This window comes from Phocoena phocoena, chromosome 13 (genome assembly GCF_963924675.1).
Source record: "Phocoena phocoena chromosome 13, mPhoPho1.1, whole genome shotgun sequence".
NCBI classification, from domain to species: Eukaryota; Metazoa; Chordata; class Mammalia; order Artiodactyla; family Phocoenidae; genus Phocoena; species Phocoena phocoena.
The window spans coordinates 66,735,234-66,747,066 of record NC_089231.1 but is presented as its reverse complement, the minus strand read 5'-3'; the positions used below and the strand labels follow the sequence as shown (position 1 = coordinate 66,747,066).

Here is an 11,833-nt window from a genome sequence, read left to right as displayed (position 1 = left end):
CGGTGTGCACCACTCAAGCCCAAGGAGAACACATGGGGAGGCAGAGGCTGAGGCCATCTTGGACAATAAAGCACAGAGGAGCTGGGGAAGCTCCCTGTCCATCCCTGGTTCAGTTCCGGGGCACTGGAAGGCCCTGTTGGCAGCACTGCTGTGGGGACTGCCGCTGCCTCCATCCACGGGCAAAATCCTGCTCCATGGGATGGAGAAACAGCATTGGTAGGACCCCACCCAGCCTCACCCTCAGCCCACAGTACCACCTGCTTGTCTTAGGATTCACCAAAAACAAACCAAAAAAATAAGTGGGGGGTTTTAACCACAACAAAAAGTGTAGATCCTCCCAGCTGTAGGTGGGTAGGCGGTCCTGCACCACTGTCTGCATGGGCTCCTGCCCATCATGGGGGGCTCAGGCGCCTGGAGTGCCCGCCTGGCCCATGAGGGGGGCACTGCCCTCCTGAAGGTCAACTGGAGTCTGGCTGGCGTGGACCACAATGGTCTTCTCATCCACGATCTCACAGTTGGGGTTGGTGAAGGCAGACAAGGGCAGGGTGATTCGTTGCATCTCCCTCTCACACACCTTTCGCTCATGCTGCTCTTTCAGGTCCTTGCCCCTGGCAGGAGAAGAGGGAAGCGTTCAGGCTGTGCCTCCTGCATGGCTCTGCTCCTAAGGTGGCATCTTGAGGCCCAGCAGGGGCAGGGGCTGGCCATGGTCACAGCCAGTCAGTGGCTCATGGCCTAGATTTCTGTTCTGCCAGACTGCCTTAACTCAGCAAGGAGCCCCTAAACCTCATCTGCATGAACCTCACACAGCTGCAGTGGGGCTCAATGAAGATACTGTGTAGGAAAGAGACTCTTAAAGCAAGGTGGAGTTTTGCTTTTTCAGCCCAAGGTGCCACAAGACCCAGAGAATTTTCAGCCCTCACCTATAAAATTGTCCAGAAAACTGACCTTACCATCCTGTTCTGTGACATCTTATCCAAAATTTCCAGAAGCTGTGAGCCCTGGCTAGAAACAGGGACCATGCAGGGGCCAAAAAGGACTCTGAGGGCTGCTCAGGTCAATGGGAGACAATGACCATGGGACCCTGAGTTTTCACACGCTTTCCAATTCTCATGGTGCTCAGTGACACAATCAGGCCCTGATATTGCCCATTTCACTCACATGAAGTGCTCGCTCCATGCTAAGAGCTTTACGAGCGTTATCTCACTTCATTCAGAACCCTAACAATTGGGTCTTATCATTCATTTTATAGATGAGGAAATAAGTCCAGAGAAACTGAACTCTCCGAATGACATGGTGGGCTCAAACCCAAGTCTGTCAGACTCAGGCTGATGCTCAACAGAAGTTCTGACCTGATCAGGGCCACCCTCAAAGAAACAGTGGGGCAGAGACTCACACACCGTCTTCCAGCTGCACATGTTCTGCCCACCCCATGGGACCAGGCCACCCCCACTGCAAGCCAAAGGGCTTGGTGTGTGCCTAGCACACTGCACACCAGAACCAGCCCCCAGCACGCAGGTCAGCATCGTCTGACACAGCAACTAGATACGTGGGCTCAGCTGTCAGAGGAAATCTTTCTGGAAGGAGCCCACCCCAAAAAGGCCTTGAAACAAGTAGCCAATGGATGGCTTGGTGCAGCAACACAGGCCTGCTTCAGACTCCCTGGGGAGACGGCCGAGATCAGATGGATTACACAGCCATCACCACGTGAGGTGCGATGACAAAAGTGTCCAGAGACTGGAGAGTAACACAGAAAACAGCAGGGGCTGGACAGGGAAAAGCTGGCACAGGTACCTCACAACTGTCTTTAAATAAACCAGTTGTCTGTACTTGGAGCAGCCCAGCCTTGGCTGTGTGACACTTGGCCTCGGGGAGCCTTGGTTTCTTCATCTGTGAAATGGGGATAATATCTGCCTCCAAATAAGATAATGGATGGAAAAGCATTTCAAAAACAGTGGAACTGCTGTAAAACTCATAGGAGGCTGTTATGATTTGCCCTGAAAACGACTTGACTCACCAAGCAACGTTATCTTAATCTGGGTTCCCAAGGGAACTCTCCTACTGACCAGCCAAGGTGAGTATTATTTGTGTGACCTCAGCCACTCCCCTTCTCTTGGGGCCTTCATTTCATCATCTGTAAAACAGGGAGTTGGACTTGTTAACCTACACGGACCCTAACATTCTGTGAGATCCCACACATGACATGTGCCCTGACTCCCTATTTCTCACTGTAAGGTCACAGAAGGCAAACCTGTAAGCTCATCTCCCTGACTCACCCTGGGTGGCCGAGTTTCTGAATGTGTAAGCCTGCAGCTCCTACCCATCCTCATCAGGCTCTGTACTGGACACCACCAACCCCCACAGCAGAGGACCTCCCAGAGCACCCAGAGGGGCCATGGAGGGCCATGAGGACAGGGCTGTCTGGACCAAGTGCATCCCCACTCACAGCCTGAGATTCACTTTGCCCCTGGGCACTGCCCATTGGTTACAGCTGCCGCCGCATCGAAGAAAACACCTACCTCTGTAATAAAACAAAATGCTAGATTCTTCAAGTCTGCCCATGTAGGGAGAAACTTGGAAGGTCTCGGTTTAATTTTATTAAGGGAGCCCCCAAGCCAGCAGAAGACCAAAAGGCCATTTACAAAAGAAGGAGAGTATCTGCCAGGAGTCTTGGGCCAGGCCTGAATTTCAAAATCTACGGGGCTGGAGGAAGAGGGAAAGCAGGAACTCATGCTTCCTGAGGACCCACTAAGGTGCCCGGAAATGGCCTTCCCATCATCCAACATGAGAAGAGCTACCTATGCACCTACTGGATGCCACACACTTTATACATGTACCATCTTTGTTCACTTTCCACCCAACTTTGCAAGACTGCAAATATCACCCACATTTTATAGAAGAAAGTGAGGCTTTGGAGTCTGACTCCAAAGCCCTGCTTTCCTCAGCTACCTCCTTTATCAAGCATCCAGCTGTGGTCAGCCGAGCCGTTGATAATGGTCAGGCTGCATCATACACAAGTCTTTAGGGCAGGGGTGGGGTCCCCAACCCCCAGGCCGTGGACTGGTATCGGTCTGTGGCCTGTTAGGAACTGGGCCACACAGCAGGAGGTGAGCGGCGGGCAAATGAGCCGAAGCTTCATCTGCCGCTCCCCATCGCTCGCATTACCGCCTGAACCATGGCCCCCCCCTCCACCCCCGTCCATGGAAAAACTGTCTTCCATGAATCCGGTCCCTGGTGCCAAAACAGTTGGGTACTGCTGCTTTAGCGGGGAAAAATCAATTTGGATTAATGGGGCAGAGCCGGGCTGAAAGAGCAGCCAAGGGTACTGAAGGAAGCAGGTGCTGGGACTCATCTGGATGACAGTCTCTTCCATTTAGAAGCCTCAAAACACACCCAACCCCACGTGCCTCCTGTTAATGGTGCCTGTGAGTCCTGGAGGTGTGGAGGCTGCCCCCAGCCCCTTCTGAGGTCTGAGAGAGGCCAGCAGGCCTGCTGCACTGACCATCAGGCAGTTCAGCCCCTTCTCACCACCTTTTGGGGGTAGGGGGGGCAGCCAGGCTGTTGTCTGGCAGCCAAGAAAGAACAAAAGACTTATTCACTGACTCAGCTCCTCTCTTAAGCAGGCAGAGTGGTGTTGACTTACAGTTTTTCCCTTGCCTTTGTATCAGAAAATAAATACTCCCTCCAGAGCCAGAGCACAGACGCTGCAGGGGCAGTGGCAGGGGCAGGGAGCTGCAGACTGGCCACCTGAACCTCGTGGCCCATACAACCAGGACAAAGATCCGCCAGGCTGAGCCCTCACCGCCCCCACTTGCTGCCCTGCCTCCCTTGAGAGGAAGCCTGGTACCTGCCTGCCCCTCCCGGCCAGGGGAAAGCTCTCTCCCTGGCCTTTGTGGGCAGGGGGATAGGGGGGCTCATGGCCTGCAGTAATTCTATCCTGACTGCTCTGGGGCCAGGACCGGGAGCTGGGCTGGCCAGAGAGAGCAGGTGTGGACGGAGCTGCTGCCTGTGTCTGACATCCTCTTTGGGGGGGTGATTGGAAGCACCCGAGACCTCCTTCAGGTAACACGGGTTCCTTCAAATTATTATGTAACTCTGAGCCACTGCTCCCTTCTCAGTCAGAAGCAGTGCTGTGCCACACTGCTGCTCAGGACAAGTTCCTCAAGGCAGCTAAGGTTAGGAACACCAACTGTCTGCCCAAACTACACTAATTTCACCCTCACAACAAACCTATGTGGCATCTATTAGGATCTCTGTTTCAGAGATGGGAAGGCAGATGCACATAGGTTTAATCATTTATTCAAGCAAATGGTGGATTTGGGATTTGAACTCAGTACTGCCTGCAGCCACCACCAGGTAATATCGTCTTTTTTTAGGCAACGTTAGAGCTGGGAGTATCATCACTAACCTCCTGCCCCTATTTTACATATGAGGAAATCAGAGAAGGTAAATGACTTGTCCACTGTCACACCCAGAACTGGGTGTTCCAGAACTAGATCCTGGTTCTTCTAACTTTTAAACCCAGCTATTTTATTTTGAAAGTTCCAATTTTTCCTACTGTCCTATGCAATCCAATGTAAATTGGTATGAAGTTCCTGGGCCTCGCTGGACTTTTGGGAGATACTGGCAGTCCTTAGACACACCTTATTGGCTGTGTAGCTTAGACACAGCACTTAACTTCCCTGGCTCTCAGCTCCTCACTGTAAAACGGTGTAAAAGTGGTCCTTCTAGTGTGGTTCTGAGGCTTGGGCGTGATCATCAGGGAAGGGCATTCAGTGGGGCCTCGCTTATTAAGAAAGCGTGCAATAAATGCTGGCAGCTAGTGGTTATTTAACCTGATTGGTGTTCTACTGTTTACACGTAATACTTAATGGTAATCTGGGGTGGGTATGTGTGTGTGTGGAGTGGGGATACAGCCCCACTGAACAGACAAGAAACAAGAAACGGAGGCGCAGGGAAGCAGCAGGACCTGCGCTCAACAGCGCTTTCCAGAACACTGTTTTCTGACTCTGGGGAGAGATGGGGGCTGAGAGCTTGCCTCCAGCCCACATGCGGTTTCCTGTTATACAGTCTGTGCTCAGAGCACTTTTGCCGAGGGAAGGGGTGGTCCGATGGTTAGTGACGGGGAGTCTGGTGACTTGGTGCCTCGCCCTGAGTTTACAGGAAAGTAAACACAAGGCCTTGGGGCAATCCTGTGACAGCCTGAAGGAACAAATCTAGAAGAAAAAGGCTTGGCTTCCTCATTGGGCCTAAGAACTGAGCTTGCAATTAAGGACGTTTAGCAGTCAGTTCACGCACCTGGAGGCCTGGACACTGTCACAGGATTGGAGGAGAGCCAACTGCTATCCAGTGGCTGAAGAAGGAGGAAATATTTCAACAGCTAGACTCAGCCAACAGTTTGGGTCTGACTACGAACTATAACCAGGGTCTCCCCATCATTTCCTCTGACTCTGTGAAATGACAAGCAGGTGCCCCTGGACCTGCCACGTCAACCATCCCACTGAGGGCAGCAACCTTGCACTGGGAGTCAGGAGACACTCTCAGGTCAATACCTCCCCTCTCTGAACCTGTGCTTCCTGAATCACAGACCATCAGAGAAGCATTGGGGCCCAGAAAGTGCTAGTGCAGTACCCACATTTTACAGAAAAGAAAAATAGCTATGGTTTACTGACCACTTACTATGTGCCAGGCAGTCGCATGCCTCAGCTACAGCAGTGCCCTGGAGTAGCAAACAGAAGCAACTTGCCCAGAGTCACACAGATCGCTAGTTAGTGGCAGGGCTAAGACTTAACTCCACCAAATGCTAGGTGTGTGACCTCAAGCAAGGTACATATCCTCTCTTGCCTCAGTTTCCTAATCTGTAAACTGGGGATAATAACAGCATTTACCTCATAAGGGGTGATTGCGAGGATTGAGTTAAAGTGTGCGTATTATTTGAAGCAGTGCCTGGCCTCTGGTAAATGTTCGCTACTGCTGCTATTGTTGTTATTATTCTTACCCAACACCTCCCCTTTTCCATCTGTAAAATGAGGAGGCTGACTACATTGCCCTAAGGACACCTCAGTTTATTTAATGCTGGGTGACCCACTGGGGCTGTGGGCTCAGACGTGGTCTTCACCACTGGAAAATGCAGGCCACCACATCACTTCCCTTATAGGAAGCCTTCCCAGACCATAGAAAAGAAACATCACACATACTCTGGACTAGAAGTCAAATCCCCTGATTTTGCCCAAGATTTTGCAAATAATTTTCCCAGAGTTAGCCAGTGCTGTATAAATGGGCATAACTCTGGCTTATCATCATGCATCCGTCACTGGCTTTGAGACCCTTTTCCACATGGCATCTCAGGGGACCTCTCAAAATAAGCATTCCTCCTTCTGCCGTCCCAGCCACAGGTCATGTCCCTGAGTTTCCCAGGTAGCCTCTCTGGCTTTCTCATATGTGGTGTAGAGTAGCTTACAGACTCCCTATCCTCTTACTCACTTCCTTCCTCCTGTCCTAAAGGAGATCCCACTGCTTATGGCTCAGGACATTCAAGCCCCAACTGCAAAAGCAGTGGCTGGGAACTTTTTCTAGTAGCAGAATTTTATAACTCACAGAAAGAATTCAATCTCAGGGTCCCTGCAATGAGAGCCCAGCCTGATTTCTGCAGGGCCACTCACTTCCACACCAGGCATGCTGGATTAGACAGCAGGGAATGTGGTGTCAAAAGAGCTGGGTTTGAATCCAGCCACTCCCAGGCAGTATAACCTTGAGCAAGCTTACTTCACCTTTCTGATGAAGGCTTCCTCACTTGTAAAATGGGGAACAAGAACCCCTACCTCAGGAGGCTTTGGGGTGAGGAGTAAAGGCACCAAAGGAAAGGGTTTGTCCAAGGTCACCTGGTAAAGACTAGAACCAAGTCTCTACATCTTGAGCTGGTTTTCCTCTTCCAACACCTCACTTCCTTTATGGGTAAGAATGCCACAAAGGAGTCTGCTTTGACTTTGTGGACCTTCCTCTCCTCTCTCAGAGAGCCCAGAAGAGAAGCTACTGACCTCTTGTAGGTGTAACCGAGGACGATGCCAGCTCCAATGCCAATGATGATCACCATCATGGTAATGCCCAGCACGTAGCCTGCCAAGGACAGGACACAAGGTATACCATTATCTCCACTCCAGATAATCAGCAAATATTTCTCAATAAATCCCACAAGGACAGGGGTGGGCAGTCATACCCAGGGTTCCCAGGTCCTTTTTCTCCTTGGAGTTCACCCGCACCCGCTGGCTGATCCCAATCACTGGCTGCACGGCAGCGGCCTCGCTCTGGGCAGGCAGGGTGTTGGCAGGAGCAAACACCTGCACCTCATCTCCTCCTGGCACTTCAGACACCTCCTCGGTTTCTGTTGTAGAGGTTGGCAGGCCCTGGAAAGTGGTCTCTGGAGGTGAAGTGGGAAACAGCTCTCATCAGAAAGTGCCTTGAGTTTGGGGGGAGACAAGGGGGCCCACCTTAGAACGCACTTATTTCAAGACCTAGGGGCAAGACCAGGCCTAAGGGCTGCACCATAGCTGGGACGAGGCCAAGGTGAGGGGAAGGCTATGAGAAAGGGCCTCTCCTGCCTCCCACGTCTTCATATGCTCAAATCCTTGCCATCTTCCAAGGTCCAGCTCAGCTGTCACCTCCTCCAGGGGTCCCCCCTCTATGCCAGGAAACAATCCATGACTCCTCTGAGCAGCTCAGGTTTGTTGAGCCCAAGCTTTATGCCAATCCCTATGTTATATGTTTACATATCCCTATGTTATATGTTTACGTATCCCATTTAATCCTAGAGAATCGTTTTGCTGCGCCGGGAGCCACAAGTATGCACTATGGAGTCTAAGAAACTTGGATTCAAACCTGGACCCTGCCACTGCCTTTGGTAAATCGCTGAACTTCTCTTTGAGGCTCAGATCCCCCAAACTGGTTCTTAGGGATGGCGGGGGTGCTGTAAGCTGAGTGCCTAGCACACAGCAGACGCTCCACAAGAGGTCCGTAAACGCCCAAGGTCTCACTAAGGGCGTGGACGCGCGACTCTGCGGCTCCCCCATGGGTCAGGGAGCTCGGCCGAGGGGCCGGGCCTCGCGGCCCACGGTTGTTTACTAGGCGCTCGCGGAGGATGAGCTCATTCCAGGCGGCGGCGCTGACCAATGGGCTTCGGGCCCCGCGGCCTGGAGACAGCCCTGGCCAATCGGACGGCGCGGGGCGGGGCGGGGCGGAGCGGGGCCGGCCGGCGTCGCGCGGCCGCACGTGCACTGCCGGCTCTCTGGCCCCCACTGGGCGCGGGGTCCCGGGCGGGTACCTGGGCAGCGCAGGTCCTTGCAAGGCCGCTTCTCGGGAGCCCCGGCCTCGCCGCTGACGTAGCACCAGGGCCCACGTGGGTCCTGGTCCGGGTTCCGGCAGTAGCTGTGGTTGCCGGCGCCTGGGAGGGGAAAGAAGGCGCCATGGGCCGGGGCCGGGACGCAGCTGCCGCCCGCCCGCCCGAGGCCCGCCTCCCGGGACAGGCACTCACCCGACTCGGGGGCAGATACCGGGCCGCTCTGCGCGTCCAGCCAGTTGAGACAGAGGAGGCCCGGTGCGGGAGACGGCTGGTCAGCCCGGTACAGGTGGCCGTTGTCCCAGAAGCAGCCTGTGAGGAAGAGGAGTCCCCCGGCCAGGACACTGAGTGGCGGGCAGGGGAGCCCGGGCCCACCCCAGCTGGGAGACGCTGCCCTCACGTGGAAAACCCCGTCTGCCTCGCAGGGTTGTGAGGCCGGAAAGAGAAGGGAGGGAGAGCGCGTGAAGAGCCCCCAGCCGGTGCCCGGTGCCCGGTGCCCGGCCCCCAACGCTCAGTATTAGCTTTTTTTCTTTTCTTTCTCTTTCGTAAGCCGGAAAGCACTGCACAACCCAAGGGGTTGTTGCTCTGGAACTTGGGGCCAGTTTGCAGGAGGGTGCTGGGGAGCCCTGGGTTCAGGTCTCTCTCTGGAGACGATGGGAGTTTTCGGTCGGTGGGCAGCCGGACCCGAAATCCATCCCTGTGTTGTCATTCCGTGTTACATAAACTCTTGTGTTCCCTTCTGTGCGGATGTGGCCACACTTCCACAGGCAACACTCCCTCCCAAGAGAATTCTACAAAAACCTTGATTCAGTCACGGAAAAGAGAGCTTCAGACAGAGGGAACCAGCCTCATCGCTGCCTGGATGTGACTCCAAACTCCCACTCGCCTCAGCAGGAGAGCCGCAGGAAGGGGCTAAGGGAGGAGGGCCTGCGCTCTGGTGACACCGTGCAAAGCCCCTGAAAAGAACAGTACTTAGGAGTAGGGGAGATGAACCCCCAAGTTCCATCCACTCATGAGCCACAGGCAAGGAAAAGGAAAGAGAAAGTGGCTACTTGCCTTTGTTCTTAATGGCAAAGATGGAGCTGCAAGCTCCTGGCAGGGAAAGGAGAAAGGGGGAAAAAAAAAGGCTTTCATGGGACAACAGGAACCTGCTAAAAGCTTCGTTTCCTGTCATCTTCCTTCCTGCTTGGGAAATAGGGAGCTCTACCCTTTCTGCTTCATTAAGTTGCTGCAGAAAGGAAAGATAGTAATCTCACCTCCAGATCCATAGGCTTTTGCCAGGAGCATGTTGCTGACGACGAGGATTGTTTGCAGCCAGGCCAACAGCATCCTCACCTCCTTCGTCCTAAAGATCACTGACCAACCAGGGTCCGACCGGGGTCCCCTTGGCGGCGGCTCTGCCTCCCGTTCCCAGCCTTGCAGTCAGACTTGTTATGCTCTTCTGGTAAACAGCCTCTCTTTAGAACTGGGAGCTTCCCAGCCAGCTTGCTGCAGCGAGATGGTTTTTGTTTTGTTTTTTTTTTCTCTCGGCTGAAAGGCGCCCCCTGGGTCCTAAGCCTCCAATGCCAGGCTCATCACTCTACCCTGAGTCAGGAGAGGAACTCAGCCAAGCGAAGAGAGGCAGAAAAGTTCAGGTTGTGCTTAGCAGTGGTTCAGCTTGAGACCTGCACTGTCTGCATCCCCGGGGCCTTTCATCTCTTCTGTTTCCATCTGTGTGAGTACAGAAAGAATAATTTTGTCAAGAGGCATCACTGGGGGTGGGGGTGGGGGCAGGGAGTTTAGAATCACAGTGACTAAGGCAGAACCACTTAGGGAGAACATGCTAGCTACACAACCAGGAGGAACTTGAGACCGTGGATGGGGCACGAATCAGAGCATCCAGGTGGAAGCAGCTCTTTATACCCATTCTTGAAAAAGAAAAAGGGCCTTTGTAGTTTATACATGTTTATAAACACTGACTCTTTTTTTTTTTTAAACAGTGTAACTTTGCCAGGGTCAGATCAGTCACATACCTTTGCTTATATTTGGGGTTTGGGGTGTCATATATAGTAGGAATAAGTAGGAATACAGAAGGGGTCTCTTTAGTTGGAAACACATGTCTTGCAGACACATTGAGATATCTGCTCAGCTATATTTAATAGTCTGGCCTTTCTACCAGCCCTGAGTTCCTATAGAGGAAGTAAAATGTTTGCCTTCCCCCCCCGCCACCCCCACCCTGTGGGAATTCCATCTGCAGCCGTTTATATCCATCATTAAACCTCACCACATCCATAGGACTGAGAACTTCTGGAGTTAGGCAACACAGCTCTCTTCCTGTTTGGCTGACAGCTCCAGTTCCCAGGCAGCCTCAGTAAACTAAGAGATAGAGCAGAGTGATTTGCCAAGATTACCTTGTGACTCAAGCAAATCTCAAAATAGAAATGGGAGACTGTTTGATCTGAGGGCTTGCATCTTGCAGGCAGTAATTTAGGGAGGAGGGAAAAGAAGAAAACTTTACTACATAAATGTCAAAAGTTTTCTCAAGGAAGAAAGCTAATGTCAAACCAACTAATCTGAAGTGAATTTGGATTCACTACACTCAGATTTCAGACATGGAAAGGACAGAACGATACATTTAGTTTACTCTTTGGAGATGTTTGCTGACAATGTTTGATTCCTTCCATCCATTAAATAAGACATGTTGCTTTGTTTTTGCAATCACTCTCCCAACTCCCCACACAAGCTTGTGATCCTCTGACTCCTGGCTTGGTGTCCACTGGGAATCACACCATATGGAGTCTGTAAATTTACTCTCACACCCACACATATATACACAGATACGCCAAAATTTTATAACTTAATAATTCTAACATAATATTCAGGTGTCTTTTTAATGCTTTTATTAATTTTACAAAAATTTTAAGAACCTCCTACAACTACATGCTAGATATAGTTTTTTTCTTTTAATTTATTTTATTTATTTATTTTTGGCTGCATTGGGTCTTCGTTGCTGCGTGTGGGCTTTCTCTAGTTGTGGCGAGTGGGGGCTACTCTGTTGTGGTACGCGGCCTTCTCATTGTGGTGGCTTCTCGTTGCGGAGCACGGGCTCTAGGCACGCGGGCTTCAGTAGTTGTAGCATTCAGCCTCAGTAGTTGTGGCTCGCAGGCTCTAGAGCGCAGGCTCTAGAGCGCAGGCTCAGTAGTTGTGGCGCACGGGCTTAGTTGCTCCGCAGCATGTGGGATCTTCCCGGACCAGGACTCGAACCCATGTCCCCTGCACTGGCAAGCGGATTCTTAACCACTGCACCACCAGGGAAGCCCTAGATATAGTTCTGGATACTGAGATACTGAGAATATATCTGCGAACAAAATATTTTGAAATCTCTGCCTTCATGAAGCTTACATTCTAGTTGAGAAAGACAGATGACAAATCTATAAAATGTCAAGGGGTCTTAAGTGTTATGAAAAAAAGTGAAACAGGGTAAGAGGGAGAGAGTAACAGGGTGGTATTTCACTTGCTAAAGAA

General features: G+C 51.9%; 1 protein-coding gene across 1 annotated transcript; it reads right to left on the bottom strand.

Annotated features, from left to right (window-relative positions):
- Positions 1–403: 403 nt before the first annotated feature.
- Positions 404–9,664, bottom strand: PIK3IP1 (phosphoinositide-3-kinase interacting protein 1). Its single transcript, XM_065890105.1, has 6 exons — positions 9,586–9,664; positions 8,525–8,641; positions 8,315–8,434; positions 7,214–7,414; positions 7,035–7,113; positions 404–608 (listed from the first exon to the last, which is right to left on the bottom strand). Exons 1-6 carry the CDS (start codon positions 9,656–9,658, stop codon positions 404–406), a joined length of 795 nt encoding a protein of 264 aa, XP_065746177.1. The 5' UTR covers positions 9,659–9,664.
- Between the last annotated feature and the right edge of the window lie 2,169 nt (positions 9,665–11,833).